The sequence below is a fragment of the Chelonia mydas genome, chromosome 11 (genome assembly GCF_015237465.2).
Source record: "Chelonia mydas isolate rCheMyd1 chromosome 11, rCheMyd1.pri.v2, whole genome shotgun sequence".
Classification (NCBI taxonomy): domain Eukaryota; kingdom Metazoa; phylum Chordata; order Testudines; family Cheloniidae; genus Chelonia; species Chelonia mydas.
Genome location: NC_051251.2, coordinates 39,506,646 through 39,522,613, shown reverse-complemented (window position 1 = coordinate 39,522,613; position 15,968 = coordinate 39,506,646). Strand labels below are relative to the sequence as shown.

The 15,968-nt window shown below is 41.4% G+C and overlaps 1 protein-coding gene across 5 annotated transcripts in view; it reads left to right on the top strand.

Moving 5' to 3' along the window:
• The window catches only part of METTL8 (methyltransferase 8, methylcytidine), a 39,828-nt gene extending 24,942 nt beyond the window's left edge, over positions 1-14,886 (top strand). For all 5 annotated transcript variants that reach the window (XM_027819119.3, XM_027819118.3, XM_037913055.2 and 2 more), the window contains 7 exons: positions 3,533-3,927; positions 4,486-4,535; positions 7,922-7,985; positions 8,307-8,446; positions 11,787-11,893; positions 11,996-12,061; positions 14,503-14,886. In XM_027819119.3, coding sequence (XP_027674920.2) covers positions 3,533-3,927; positions 4,486-4,535; positions 7,922-7,985; positions 8,307-8,446; positions 11,787-11,893; positions 11,996-12,061; positions 14,503-14,678 — 998 coding nt within the window. In that variant the 3' untranslated portion in view covers positions 14,679-14,886. The remainder of the gene's footprint in view (positions 1-3,532; positions 3,928-4,485; positions 4,536-7,921; positions 7,986-8,306; positions 8,447-11,786; positions 11,894-11,995; positions 12,062-14,502) is intronic.
• The last annotated feature ends 1,082 nt before the right edge of the window (positions 14,887-15,968 follow it).

Sequence of the window (15,968 nt, the reverse complement as noted above, 5' to 3'; positions counted from 1 at the left end):
TGGATCTCACTGAATTCATATCCCGAATGATCCTGTTACCTACAATTGAAAACCAGCACTCCTCTCCACACATGCACGTTTTTGAAGCATTGGCACGCAGGAGGAGAGTAAGGCAGATTACACTGCATATTTTGATGAAAAAAATCAGCAGTGTAGATTTTTGCAGCACCTGGTGAAATGGACAGTGTTGATCAGGGGCAATTGGAGGGAGGTCTCCATGTACAGGAAATCCAGAATCCTGGGTTTGTTCTGTTTAGTTTTTGTACATTCCCAGAACTGGGGCATTAAATCTATCACAGCATTAATCTTGGAGGCCGATAATCTCTCTATTATTAGAAGGATATTCTGAAAACAGTTATTTTTGAGTGCATTAAGGTGACAATGGGGGTTGCAGGTCTTGAACTTTGTCAAACTAGACTGTGTTATTATGACATTACACACATTTTAATTGATAGCACACATTGGAGTGTGTTTGAATTACCTGTGAATACTTCTTCTGTAATGTGCTCTTCATCACTTTTAATACCTTGTGATTGCGGCTTTTTTTCTGACCCTTATTTCTTTGCTGCATAATACCCTGGGAATAGGGCATGCATTTCCCATCATGATGAATGGGAGTGATTCTCTGCACACCAGACTGAAAAATGACCCTATTCTACGGCCTTCCGTGTCATCTTGCTCTTTTACATTCTCTCCATTCTCTCATTCTTTATCTAAATCAACAAAGATAATGTTTATCTTTTCAACTTCACATTTAATACTTTCATCCATTTATTGAAAACAGTTGAAAATGAGCCCCTGGTTGAAAACGTAACTGTGTACACAAGTGGTTGATGTAACATTCTTACTCCTCATCGAAAGTAAACTATAATTTAATTTACACTTGCTAGAAATAAAATAAGCACGTGTTTGCTTATTGCCAAGAAATGTAAGAATCCAAGGACATTTTCTATGAACGTCACTCTGTTTAAAACTTGAATTAGACGAGCATTGCCAGTAATGTTTCCCCAAAAACTCCAGCTTGGTTCAGCAAGTGGATTACATTTTGGCCTATTTATATTAACAATGAACTAGACTGAAGCTAATGAGCAGGTATTTTGGTGCCTTGGACACTGCATTAAGGGGGAAAAAATGAGTTTCCTACAATACTGTAATATCACTAAAATAAAATAGCTGTGACAAGCCTCAGTACAACCAGGAAATGCAAAACTGAATGGACTGATGATACCACTTTGGGGCATTTGGTTTGCTTATTAGCATGTTCAGCTTCTTCTCAAACAAGGGCTACAGGCTGTGGCAGAGCAACTGCACAAAAGAGTCCATTAAAAAATGAGGCAAAGTAACCAATTTCTGCAGGGTCCTAGTTTCAGAAGCTCAGTGCACCTAGTTTCAGAAGTAGTTTTTGGAAAGTGCTACAATTGGGCAGCTTGAGAAAATAAATAGAAGCGAGGAAAAACCATGACTCAAGGGCTAGGCTGACTGACATTTCTTACTTATGAAATTTTCAGAGATTAAGAAAGGAAAGTTAATAATTTAATTTAATTGGAAACTGCATTACCCTTCTCTGTGCCTGAACCACAAAGAGAGACAGTCGCGCAGGAGCATTGTAGGTTGAATTCGATGAGTAATACACTCCTTTCTGATCAATTTATAAAGAAATTGTTAAATGAATTAATTTAATAATGATGGGTTCTGTCATATTGATAGGAAAACTAACTGGCAATAACACGATGCAGTGAAGGATGGATGTTTAAAAAAAAAAAAAGACTGGCCAACAAACTAACAACAAACCTGAATTTTAAAGGCTTTAGTTTTAAGCATTGTGCTCCTGTATTAAACAAGCTATCAAATCTAGAAATCTTATAGGGAAGTTAAATGCAAGGTTTTTTAATTGTGTTTTGATCAGACATTTAGGGAAAATTGTGACTCTAACAAAGAGATGAAAGTAATTTAAGACTCTTTTGAGAAGGAGGCTTGGTTTTGCATTTTTATCAAGTTATCTATACAAGTGAAACATAGACTTTTGAAATCCAGTATGTATTACCTCAATTAACTCTGTACTTGCAGTGTAAAACAATTCTGCACCATTAATGAGCATGACTAGGTCTTGCCCTTTAATAAACAATTATGCAGATCTCTAGTACACGGTATTCTGTCACCCTATTGGCACATCTCACTACCTCTCCTAAGCCAAACATCTCTAATGGCTGTTCTCAGCTTTATTTAACTTTGCAAAATTGGAGTGATTGTAGGCAATTTTGTTTTAAGATACAAAGGAAAATGACAGGAGAAATGTGATGTAGAACTAGTGGCCCTGTATGTATATATTGTATGTAATAGTTGTTAAATCATGTACTAGATATTAAATAAATTGCCTGAGAAATCAGAATTCTTGAACACAAAGGGCCAATTTTTAACAGCTCTATTTAAAGGGTTTGCAAAGTAAACAAGCATTCCTGTTACTCCTGCACATGTTGTTGTTTTCTATAGCACATCAGTGGTATGGTTAAAAGAGTATGGGCTGCTATTGGCCACATGCAATAACACTGATCAGTGAATATGGCTCTGAAGGAGTGGATTTCTAATAGCATATATTTAGAGAAAGAACTGCAGTTAGCAAAACATTTGCAGTTGTTCATATAAATTCATAAGTCACAAAAGAGTATTAATTTCAATGTCATGTTTCTTAATTTAGGGGAAAGGGCAGAGACAGCTTAACTAAAATGATGCATTGCTTTTATAATTTGGCTTATGGCTTCTTTATTTCCTGAACAATGTACAGGTGCATGTTTTTGTGTGTGTGTGTGTGTATGTATGTATGTATGTATGTATGTATATGTGAGCTGTTACAGTAGATGAAAGCAGGTTTGCAAATTTGTGTATTAAAAATCCGTAGATGTTTAGATTTTTATAATATTGCTTATGGATTTTTGGACGGGACAATATTAGAGCCATGGGACCAAATTTAGTGCAGTTGCATCAGCTTACATCAGGGATATTTATTTTTGGCCTCCAAACTAATATTTTAACTCAATGTTCTAATATTTGCTTGGTAATTTTGCATGTAATAACTTTGTCTGCAATATAGCTACACGCATGGATTTTGCAAACCCATTTCCAGAGGCCCATATATCTTTCCCTATAGTTAATATAAAGTAAATATATCTCTTATTTATAAAAATGGAAGTATTAAGAGTTGGTTTATATGAAATAAAACGTAGGTAAGCAGGTTATTGTGCATTTTGGTGACATTCTCCTTGTGCGCAACTGAACAAACATAGAATGAAAGATGCAGAAAGCCTGTTTCTATAGTCTTTATGCAAGTAAAATCCTTTTTAAGTCCAGTAGGAGTTTTCCCTGAACACAGGTGAAAGGATTGGGCCCAAAGACTTGATATTTGATGTAAACAACACCATGTGGAGAGCATCAAATTTCTTAACCTTTATTTCTGCTATTAGCTAGTTTGATTTTTAAATGTCATATTGTTTTATTATGACAGTTAAGTGCCCATCCACCAATTTTCTTATTCCAGACAAATATGAAAGAGAAGCTAGTAAATACTGGAATGAATTCTACAAGACTCACAAGAATAACTTTTTCAAGGATCGTAACTGGCTGTTTCTGGAGTTTCCAGAAATTCTTCCAAAAGGAAAGAAAGATCAGATGAATAAAGAAGAAAAATATTGTTGTCATGTAAAACTGAATGCTACAAACAATTGCACAAATGTAGGCTTTCCTGCAATGTTTGAAGAAGGCGAAGATTGTCAGAACAATTTGGTGGATGATTTAACTTCTGTGCAAGGACACGCATACAACAAAAGCCAAGCAGAACCTGTTACTGACAACAAACATGTTAAGAACTGTGAACAAGAACCTGTGAAGCAAGAATCCTTCCCTGGCAGTGGTGCTACCTACAGAATACTAGAGGTACTTTACTGCAGACATTCAACACATAATTTACAACTCCAAACGATGGCTTCAAATGTAGTGGTTGCTTAATAATTATCAAGGCAACAACAATTCAGAGTTCACAACACTACTTTTGCCTTGTGTGCCTGAAATTTTCAAAGGGACCTAAGAAAATTAGATGCCCAGTTCCCATTGAAAGTCATTGGGAGTTGTGCTTCTAATTCCCTTAGGCCTGTCTGAAAATCCCAGTTTAAAATATTTTGTTCTGTTTAAACCAATGCTGTGTGACAAAATAGCAAAATTGTACAAGAAAACTGTACAATTTCCTGTGCAGCTGCCCCTGGGAGAAGAATCTTTTCTGGGCATGGGAGAGAGTGTAGGACCTGATCCTGGCTCATAAGAATAGCGGAAGAGTCAGTGCTTCTGAGAGTTGTGGTGTAAGGAGCAACAAAGCCATTTACCCCTTTTTTGCCTCTTTAATCACTGTAATGGTTTCAGTTAATTTGGGACTAAAACTCTGAGATATAGGCTTTATTTGATGGTTTAGTTAAATTTTTGTTTCTGCTTCAATTCCAGGTTGGTTGTGGTGCTGGAAACAGTGCTTTTCCTATTCTGAAAGTTATATGGTAAGCTGTGTCAGCCTCCCAAATACATGCCCAACGTTAATGAAAAAAAAGTTTTAAGATAATCTTATGCTGTGAGAAATGCTGGATTCACGGTGCTAGACACCAGAGTCTTCTAGTTACCCACAGAACAGGGACAATGGCAGTAGCCATGTAAGTTGTTCCCCATGGTGCTGAGCCAGTTATTCAGCTTTGATTTAGAAGGGAAAACATCTGGTGTTGAGGCGGTAGGTCGGTCTTCAGGCTCATTCAGGCCAACTGCTAACAAAAATGTCTGTCACTTGTGTTAGTTTGGGTGTTTACACCAGTCCAGTGGCATTGGACTGAGACCACCAACACTTGTCATACAGGTCACTGAACAGCCAACAGATAGTATCAACTTCTGGTTCCAAATTCAGAGGTGACAGAAATGATGGTGTATATTACACATTGGCAAGAGATTGTGAGTGCTACCTTTGACTCCTTATGTCACTTCTGAATTTGGTCCATGTTCTCGATTAAAGCAGCTCAAGTTTTAATGACATAGAGACGCAAAGTTCCATATTGCATTACTTAATCCCCTAACCCCTCCATCCCATCCACATAGCTTTTGTCTTGAGAAGGAAGTGTGAGAGAATGTTCTCCTTTCGGTGCACGTCCTTAGCTTTCACTGGAAACGATGTCCACACATCAGGGGAAGGGACAGACTCTTTTCTGCTCTCATCTCTGAAACTTTTGTGCAACACACTAATTGTTGTTCTGCAGACCAATACTAATAATTTACACTTTCGTAGTGACTTCAGTCCACTTCACAAACATTATTAGCCACAGCATTTCTGTGGTACAAGCACTATTGGGTCCATTTCACAGATGTGGGAATTCAGATACAGAGAGATTCAGGGCAGCTGGGAGCATGCTTCCCAGCCCAGGGAGACATACACACACTAGCTAGCATGGTAAAAATAGCAGTGTGGCCACAGTGGCACAGGTGGTGACTCAGGCTAGCTGCCTGAATACAAACTGGTGGACCCCCGGGTACATACGAGGGTAGCCCGAGCTGTCACCACACTGCTTGTTGGTTTGAGCAGAGCTGGTGTGTGTCTGTCTGCCTGCCCACACTGGGAAGCACCTTCCCAGCTGCTATGTAGACATACCCTAAGTGGTGTGCCAGGGTCACACAGTGTGTTGCAGTGTTAACAAAAGAATCCAGTCTCCAAACTACCAGGCCTTAACCCCAAAACAATCCTTCTCCCCTAAACATCAGATTATATTGTGAAAGGAGAAAGCCGCATTATCAATGAAAACAACAGAAAGTAGTGTTGTGTGGGAGAAAAGACATTATTAGGTATGTGTATGGGGAGAAACTCAAACTGGTGTGTATTATACAGGAGGCATTATTTGTACTGCAAAATTTGTTATAATTAATAGTCTTCCTATTAATCAGTATTTTACTCAGTGATCTCAGTTTTTATGCAAATCCTGCATGTGACCAGATAGGTGCATTAACTACATAGCATTTAGCATTTAAAACGCAGAGGTGTAACTGAAGTCTGGATGCAGTTGAGAATCCATTGCAGTTAAGAGTATGCATTGATTTCATATCTGAATTGATGGAAACATGTCTTATCTATTGGAGGGCACATCTTGTATCTAAGTACAATTCACACTATATTTGGCAATGTAAAATTGCCTTTTGTTTGCACAAAAGAATAGTAATACAATGTAGATGCACACTGTGCTTGAAAGAAAACCTTCCCCTTTCTGTGGAATATTTTTTTTTAATGATCCAAAATTAAAAATAAAAAGGTACGGTACTTTACACAGTTAGTGCTTAGGGTTGCCAGGCGTCCGTTTTTTGACCGGAACGCATGGTCGAAAAGGGACCTTGGCGGCTCCGGTCAGCACCACTGAAAGGGCCATTAAAAGTCCAGTCGGAGGTATAGCGGGGCTAAGGCAGGGTCCCTGTCTGCCCTGGCTCCGCGCAGCTCCCAGAACTGGCTGGCATTTCCCTCCGGCTCCTAGGCTGGCATTTCCCTCCCGCTCCCAGCATCGGCTCCGCAGCTCCCATTGGCCATGGTTCCCAGCCAATGGGAGCTGCGGTGGCGGTGCCTATGGGTAGCGCACACCGCGGAGAACCTCCTGGCCACGCCTCTGCCTAGGGGCCAGACATGCTGGCCGTGAAATAACTGTCCAGACCAGAACTGTCCCTGTTGTTTGACAGAGGCTTTTCATGCAGCTTGCTTCCCACTTTCTGAGAAGAGAAGAGCTGTTTATACACATTGGTGAGTCAATTTGATAAGTGGGACTTGGTCAGTCAAAAACCCAGCTGCTTGCCCTCAGTCATGCTAGGGGTTCCAGGTTCCACAACATCTCACATCCAGTCTGGGACCTGTAATTCCACTGTTTGCCTGAATACATCTCATAAGTATTCACAGAGCTAATGAGGGTTTTGCTCAGTAGTGAGATCAGGATTGGCTGCTCTTGGTCCAAGAGGGTTCTCCTGCTCAGCCCCCTTAGAGATATGGTCTGTTGAGCTGGGTATACAGCAGAATCTGCTGGGCACAGGGACACATTTTCTATTTGGTGAGACACCTTTTCCAAAATCTCCAGCACTTTAGGAGAGATGGCTTTTCTGAGGGCTAATCCTGTTCCTTAATTAGTGGGACTGCTGCTTGACTCACCCTCATTTGCACTGATTGTTGAAGAGTTGAAAAAATCCTACCCTGTGTTCCTGACATCAGATGTTTTGATGTGAGGGAAATTTGCAACTGGCTTCGCAGTGAATGCGAGGGGAAGGGAAGCTAGCACTACAGGAAACCAACATGTATTTTGATGAAAAAAGGCCTAGGGTAATAGAAGGAAACAATCAAAACCACATAATCTGATCACAGCCAGCACAAATGACACCTGGGAACCCAAATGTCTTCAGAACAGTTAATAACTGTTAAGTAATTTCCTCGGTTGAAGCTGAAATAAATATTTTTCATGTTGCTAATTAAATTACATGCACAGACCAGTGCTGGAAAAATCTCTGAGTGGAGTTGCAGAAACCCACAAAATGAGTGCAGAGTGAAATTGTGACCCATTATTGCATATTGATGCAATGCAGCACCTGGGTATTGTCACGAGTATTTGATGGCTCTCTGTGACTCCATCCAATGGTGTCTTCTTTCTCTTGTTTTTCAGTTCCACTTTCTTCCTAGTTTGGTGTCCCCCCTCCCAATTCTCACCCCACAAACTGTTGACAGATATTCCTACAGCTCTGGCCTGTTTGCTTAGTGCTGAGCAATATAAGGCATTTGCTGAGACCAGTGAAAGGGATTTTGATCAAACCTGTGGAGTACCCCAAAGAGCTGCATGTGGTTAGTACAATAGCAGTTCTTTAATTGATGTTTGTTTTGTGTTCATAGCAATATCCCTGGAGCCTTTCTGTACTGCTGTGATTTTGCGTTGGGAGCAGTGGAGCTAGTAAAGGTATTTCAAGTGTTCACTTTAGGAAGTGTGGTGTCATTCAGAAGGCTGCAAGGAGGCCATCCTTGTGAAATGGAGCACAATGGCTTTGACATCTTTGAACTGGAGGTTTTAATACTTCAAAGAACAAAGTCCTTCTCTGCAGAGAGAGGAATGAATGCCACCAGTGGGCCTGTCTCTCGCCCTGAGCAAGATCCCAGAACAGAATCCACTTTGAGAAATGTTTTACAAAACTGAATAATCGAAAAAACGTTTCTTGGGTCATGATAAATTGACTAACTACCGCTGTTCTCTCTGTGTTTCTCTTAATCTTTATCATTACAGTCACACTTGTTGTACAATTCAGCCTGGTGTTCTGCCTTTGTTCATGATGTGTGTGATGATTCCTTACCCTACCCTTTTCCAGATGAGATCCTGGATGTCATTCTCCTTGTCTTTGTGCTCTCTGCCATTCATCCTGACAGGTAAATGAAGACTAAAGGGCAAAGCAAATGTGTTAAAGCTCTTTTATCACTAGTGGTTTTCAAGAATATCAAAGTGAGATGATGAATCTTGAATTTATTATTTAGTAAGCTACATTATGTATAATGCAGGACATTTTAAATGCTGCTTTCCCCTTTTCCGAATCTAGGAGAGAAGTTGGTCAAACTACTTCATTAGTGAGCTTCCTGTCACCATCAAAATGAAATGAACCTCTTCTTGCAAGACATATACCTATTAAAGGTGACAGTGCTTCAAGAAAGTTACAAATTCAGAAACAGCCTACTAGTCTCCCAGAGGGAAATTATTCTTGGTGATCAAAAACAAATATCCTTGATTTAGCATCTTACAACATGTTGATAAAGACCCAAGCTACTGATTCATTAGTTGCACACAATTGCATACATATTGGCCTCTTATGAAGAAGATCACTTAGAGTATCTGGCTTGTTTGGATTAGGCAAATTAATCTAATTTGTACTATATTGGGTTGGGAGCTATTAGCTTTATTACTGAAGCAACTCTCAATAGCTAAAGAACCAGCTAACACTGACAAATTTTGAAAGAATATTCTTTCCCATGGGAAAAATACAAAAGGGTATATATTATTCACGCTTACTACTCAATTGCTCCTTTAACCAGACTGTACAAAGGGAAATGCATATTGCACATATAATGGTAAGTGTGTTGTTTTAAGAACTGCATTAAATATGGCCATCCGTGCTCAGCAAACATTAGAACAATACTCACCTGAGTCAGTTGTACATTTGAGGACTGTTTTCTTGCCTGAATGGCTGAGTTATTAATCATTCGCTTTTGTAGAAAGATGATCTTTTCCAGAAAGCATATCTCTCCTTCCTGTTTGTGCAAAGATGAGCATATGAGTCATGTGCAGAAGAGTGTTTTGCTAAGCCTGGGTGCAGATTCCAAACACAATTCAGACAGTAGATTGAAATTTGTGTAAGTGCAGCAATGCAGTGGGGAGGATACCCGGCAAAATATATTTTTATCACACCTTTTGTCCACGGGAGCAATGATAAAATGCTCGCAGACAAAATTTCTGAGGGTGTTTTTCCCAGTAACCCTTAAGAGTACAATTCCCCTCCCCCGCCACCAAGATTAGCCAAATGAATGCTGACATGGGCGTTTATATGTGTATGTGCATACAGATTTCTGTGTGTAGATTTCTATGCGGTATAATCCAGTCTCCAAAAGTTTAAGTACTAAAAGATACTTACTTCATTACAATATCCCCTAGAAATAAAGTTGTTGCGTAAAAAAATTGTAATCTAGACCCTTGTTAATTTTTATAACAATTGTGTAACAGCTTGAAATATAAGAAATGACAAGGAAAACCAAGAGAATGATACTGCAGAACCTTAAATAAAAACACTTGGGGGCCTGGGAAATGTAAGTTTCTGGGATGTATACATTCTCATTCAGCACCTTTGTTACTTGATGATTTATTAATGTTGTTAGCTATTATGTTCTCATTTTGACAGTTGCTGTTCTTTTACTTTATAAAGCAACACTCTTCTTTTCTGCTAGCAGCCCCCCTTTTGAAATTGTTGTTGGTAATTTGGAAGCCATTAACCTTTCTCCATTCCAGGTGGTACTATACTGGGGCAAATTTTCAAAGGGTTCCTACTTCATGTGCATGTAGAATTTGTCAATATCCCCATGTGAGTGCACAGAACACACATTTTCATGTGCAGAGTTTGTAATTCTGTGCCCACCTATCTGCTCTGAGAATTCTTATGCCCATTTGTACATGCAGCTGCCCCTTTTTTGCTTGGGCAGAAACATGCAAATTTTGTGTATGAACAAAACAGAGGCCCTTTAAATGTTTGTCTTCCTCTATTTCTGAATTTAAGCACGGGATTTCTTTTAAAAGTGCATGTTTTCCTTTTTGGTGGTTTCTCTTAGCTCATAATTCTCCTTTTCTGCTGAGTTAGGGCCTGATCTTGCACCTTCAAAGTCAGTGGGAGAAAGACTGGGCTTCTTGCTAGACTGTGCTTCTAGGGATAGCCTTAAGCAATAGCCAGTGTGTGAGCTGGAGGAGCCCAGGAGGCACTGTACCCAAGAGATACCCCTTGGAGGTGCAGTGCCTCTATGCTCATATCTTGTATTAGAGGAGGATGTATCTCACAACAGCTCTTTTCAGGGTGCAACATACTCGCTCCTCCCCCACTTAGCACGCAGCCAGGTCCACTGGCTGGCTGGTAGGAGGAGCAGAGCCATTGCTTCCACACTTTCCATCCATTTGCTTGTGGGATGGAGGGGAGTGTCAGGAATGCAGCTACTGCCCTGCCCCCCTTCCAGGAGCTGTGTTATGAGAGAGTCTTCTGTGGCCCTGCAGGGATGTAGGCAACCTTACCCCTGTGCAGCTGTGGAAGACCAGGGCACAATTGAGCCCTAAACGATGAGTGTTTTACATTTTAATCTGAGGTTTGCTCAATTTTAAACTCCTATCAGATTACATGCCTTGCAGAACACACAGTCCTTCTAAGAAAAAACGAGGAGTCCTTGTGGCACCTTAGAGACTAACCAATTTATTTGGTGCCACAAGGACTCATAGTTGTTTTTGCTGACACAGACTAACACAGCTACTGCTCTGATCCACCAAAATTTCAGGGCAAGAGGATGCTAGACTTTTCCCCTCTCTGCTTCCTGCCAGCATCTTCAGACAAGTTTCCCCTACCAAATTCCCCTCCATCGACAGATCTCAAACTCTTCCTTTTATTCCCCTAGGATAGGCATTCGTAATCCACTGTGTGTATGGTATAAATACCTAAATAGATAGCTGGATTAGAGAGAGAGCTTCTTGTCTGCTTCCTGCTCCAGAGTCTTTGATCTTCCTTTCCAAGAGAGACAGCCCAATCCACCCTATCCTGGCAGGTAGCCCAACCCATCCTACCTTGGTAGCTGGCTGTTCATTCAGCTGTATGCCATGCAGCCGTCTGCTGCTTTACCTGTAACTCACTGCGGGTCCAGGCTTCCTCTGATCATGGGGGATCGGATCTCAAGAATCTTACTTTAATCCATCCTTGATGTTTTGCTAAAGAAGAGGAAAGGACTCATTTCCTCTCCCCGCATTTTATACTATTTAATAAAAGTTCCTTGTGCATTTTTGTGCCTTTGCATCTTTGTAAAAAAAAAAAAAAAAAATTGTTCTTCCTACTGAAGCTGTTTGTTAGTGTCTAGCATTTTTTGGTGATTGAAGACAGTCCCTTCTCACTGAGACCTCAGAAACTACATGTTGGACCTAGTGGCGAGAGAAAAGCAGTGTTTGGAGTTACACCAGTGTCACATTTTATTTTCTAAGGATGCAAGGAGTTGTAAGTAGACTGACCAAATTATTGAAACCTGGAGGGACGTTGTTATTTCGAGACTATGGAAGATACGATACATCTCAGCTTCGTTTTAAAAAAGGTATTTCCTAAGAGGCGTGCGTTTGTTTAGTATTTATTTTGCACTTTGCATATCTTTTAAAGCGACAGCCCAGTCTTTCTGTTCACAATTTTTGTCTTTTAGGCCGCTGTTTGTCAGAGAATTTTTATGTACGAGGAGACGGTACCAGAGTTTATTTCTTTACAGAAGGTAAAACAAATTTCAGTTTTATAGAAAAGTTCTGAGTGTCTCTTTAGATGACATGGGGTACAAAGCCTCTAAAAAACCATTTAAGTAATTTTCCTAGCCCTTCAACTCTCCATTTTTCAAAAACATGAAGCTCATTTTTGTGGAAGATCTTTTCTTTTACAGCATCAGACTTTGATTCCCTTCCTCAGCTGTGTCATTGAAGCTGAAGTTATCATGCTTCAACTCTCTTAATTTAACAGTAGTTTGAGTGCCTCTTTACCCTGTATAAGTAAGTTACCTCTGCACTAGCATCGTTGCTTTGTATCTGTCACTATCTCAGATTAATGAATGACCGCTACAGAGCTGGCAGAGGGAGCACACAATTGTTTTTATGGGACTAGTAAAAAGTTTTTCCATTTTATTCTTTTTAAACTGTAATCAGAAGCTTCAGACCTTTAAGGTGGAGTTCACAGGATGGGGTTCTAGGCAGCAGGTCTGTGCTCTGAGGCTTCCTCTGCACTACAGTACACACCACTGCCTGTGGCATGTAGCAATCTGCCTCAGCAAAAAGCAAGCTGCGCCCGCACTGCGGTGTGTAGCTACGAGTTTCAATGAGAGCTGTGGCAGAGAGGAGGCAGCAGGTAAAACTCCCTGCTGTCAGAGCCCTTCACTGCATCAAGGAAAGGCTCTGTCGGGGGGAGGCAGTGGGAAAAGGTTCTGTCAGAGCTTTTCCTCCCTTCTGAAGTCTTTCTCTACTGTGGGGAAGGCTCCAGTAGCGGGGGACTGGCAAAGCCTTTCCTTGCTGCTGGAGCCTTTCATGACGGTGGGGCCTTTCCCTGCGGCCTCCCCCCTGCGAGAACGTTTCCTCACCTCATGGAAGAGACTCCGGGAGAGGGCAAAGGTTCCAGCAGCAGGGAGCTGGTGGAGCCTTTCCCCGCATCCTTTCCCTGCCAGAGCCTTTCTCCACTGGTGGAGTCTCTTCCTGCAGAGTGGAAAGGCTCCAGCTGTGGGACATCACATTGCTCAAAATGGCAATGTAGCTGGAGAGGCAGGGCTTGAGTGAATAGAGAGCATAAGTGTCTTTTCTCCACTTGTCTACACTGGGCCTCTCTGGCTAAGCTGCTGTTTAAAAAAAAAAGAGGAGTACTTGTGGCATCTTAGAGACTAACAAATTTATTTGGGCATAAGCTTTTGTGGGCTAAAACCCACTTCATCGGATGCATGCAGTGGAACATACAGTAGGAAGATAGATATACACAGAGAACATGAAAAAATGGGTGTTGCCATACCAACTGTAACGAGACCAATTAATTAAGGTGGGCTATTATCAGCAGGAAAAACAACAACAACCTTTTGTAGTGATAATCGGGATGGCCCATTTCAAACAGTTGATAAGAAGGTGTGAGTAACAGTGGGGGGGGAAATTAGCATGGGGAAATAGTTTTTACTTTGTTTAATGATCCATCCACTCCCAGTCTTTATTCAAGCCTAATTTAATGGTATCCAGTTTGCAAATTAATTCCAATTCTGCAGTTTCTCGTTGGAGTCTGTTTTTGAAGTTTTTTTATTGAAGAATTGCAACTTTTAGGTCTGTAGTCGAGTGACCAAAGAGACTGAAGTGTTCTCCGACTGGCTTTTGAATGTTGTAATTCTTGACGTCTGATTTGTGTCCATTTATTCTTTTGCGTAGAGATTGTCCAGTTTGGCCAATGTACATGGCAGAGGGGCATTGCTGGCACATGATGGCATATATCCATTGGTAGATGTGCAGGTGAACGAGCCTCTTAAATATCTATTCAAGGGACACCATCATAGCACCTAATTACATCAGCCACACCATAAGAGGCTCATTTTATACAGTAGTTTACTGTGAAAACCAAGGGGTACATCTACATTGCAATAAAAGACCTGCAGCATGGCTGCGGCTGGCCCATGTCATCTGACTCAGGCTTGTGGGGCTCGGGCTGTGGGGCTCTGAGACCCGATGAGGGGATTGTCAGAGCCCACGCTCCAGCCTGAGCCCAAATGTCTGCTGTGCAATTTTTAGCCCTGCTGCCCAAGCCCCTGAGCCCTAGTTAATTGACCCAGGCTCTGAGACTTGGTGCTGCAAGTTTTTTGTTTCAGTGTAGACATATCCAGAATTATCAAAATGTCGTATATTTGCCATCCTCAAATCCTGTGTAACTTAGAGCTCTGAAGAAAGGTTGTTATAAACTATGAGCAATATGTTCTGGACCCCAGGTGTCAGATTTTATACCGTATTATAACTCAGTGATGCCATAAAGGTGGTCTCTTTTTTACAGAAGGATTTCTCATAGACTGTTCTAGCTCTGGGTTATCAGATGATAAAGCAGAGCTGATTTCAGCTCTGATGAACTATGTGTTAAATTGGTAAATTCTTTAACTGGCTGTATCAGTTTGTTTTATAATTATAGTAATTCTACTTCTCATTTGGGGAACAGATGAAGTCCACAACATGTTTACCCTGGCGGGGTTAGTTGAAGTGCAGAATCTAGTTGATCGACGATTACAAGTCAACAGGAAGAAAAAAGTGAAAATGCAGCGAGTTTGGATACAAGGCAAGTTCCAAAAACCATTTCAGCCACCTCAGAATAGCCGCCAGTCGGCACCCTCATAGCTAAATATATGGTATTCCCCAGAGACCAAAACAAGTGAGTGCACATATATTTCCTGTGGATCCTGTGTTAACTGCTGAAAAGGCAGGAAAAATGTTGAACTGAAAGCATTTTCTTAAAAATGTGTACTTTTTTGTTGTTAAGAAGTGATGTGGAAAAATGTCTCTTGTCTTGCTTGTATACATAATAAAATGGCTGTGCACTAACCTATTCATATCTCAATGACCTCTTATTATTTGGTTTGAATAGTTGAACAATAATATTAATTTTGTGTTTGGGAGCATTGTGCTGGGAGATTTGTGTTAATTTATGTAGGTGGTGAATGAGTGTGTGCTCCAGTGAAGAGCCATGTCTGTTTGGGGTTTTTATGTATGCTGGTTGTGAGTGGTTGTGTTGATTTGTGTTTGTTGGGGCTGTACTGGAGATTTGTGTTGATTTTTGCAGGTGGCAGTTGGGCACACAGGTGTGGCATTTGGGCGAAGTAATCCACCATCTGTGTGGTCTCCCTCATACAACCAGTTAGGTTGTTGCATGTAAATTAGCTGTAGAGTAAGAATGGTGACTGGTTGAATTACCTCTGATATCACACTGGTTTAGGACTCTTGGCATGGCATAGACCAGGGGTGGGCAAACTTTTTGGCCCGAGGGCCACATCGGGATGTGAAACTGTATGGAGGGCTGGATAGGGAAGGCTGTGCCTCCCCAAACAGCCTGGCCCCTGCCTCCTATCTGACCCCTCCCACTTCCCACCCCCTGACTGCCCCCCTCAGAACTCTCTACCCATCCAACTCCGCCCCCCTATCCTTGTCCCCTGACTGCCCCTGCCCGGGACCCTGCCCCTAACTGTCCCCCCAGGGCTCTCCCCATCCAAACCCCCCCCCACTCCCTGTCCCCCGACCCCTATCCACACCCCTGCCCCTGACAGGCCCCCCCCCGGGATTCCCACACCTATCCAACCCCCCGTTCCCCGTCCCCTGCCCCCCCCAGAACCTCTAACTATAAGGATAGTTAAGCACTGGAACAGGCAGTTTAATGGGGCTATGGAATCCCTATCCTTGGAAACTTTTAAGAATAGGTTAGACACATGTGTGCCAGGGTTGGTCTAGGTATACTTAATCCTGCCTCAGTGTAGGGTGATGGACTACATGAGCCTCTTGAAGTCCTTTCAAGCCCTACATTTCTGTGATTTCTTCCATTATGGTAGATGTGAAATGTCCCTAATTTGTCTAAATATTTTTATGTTACACTTTTAATGTATACTGTCCAGGTAAGTTATTTTAAATATGTGACAT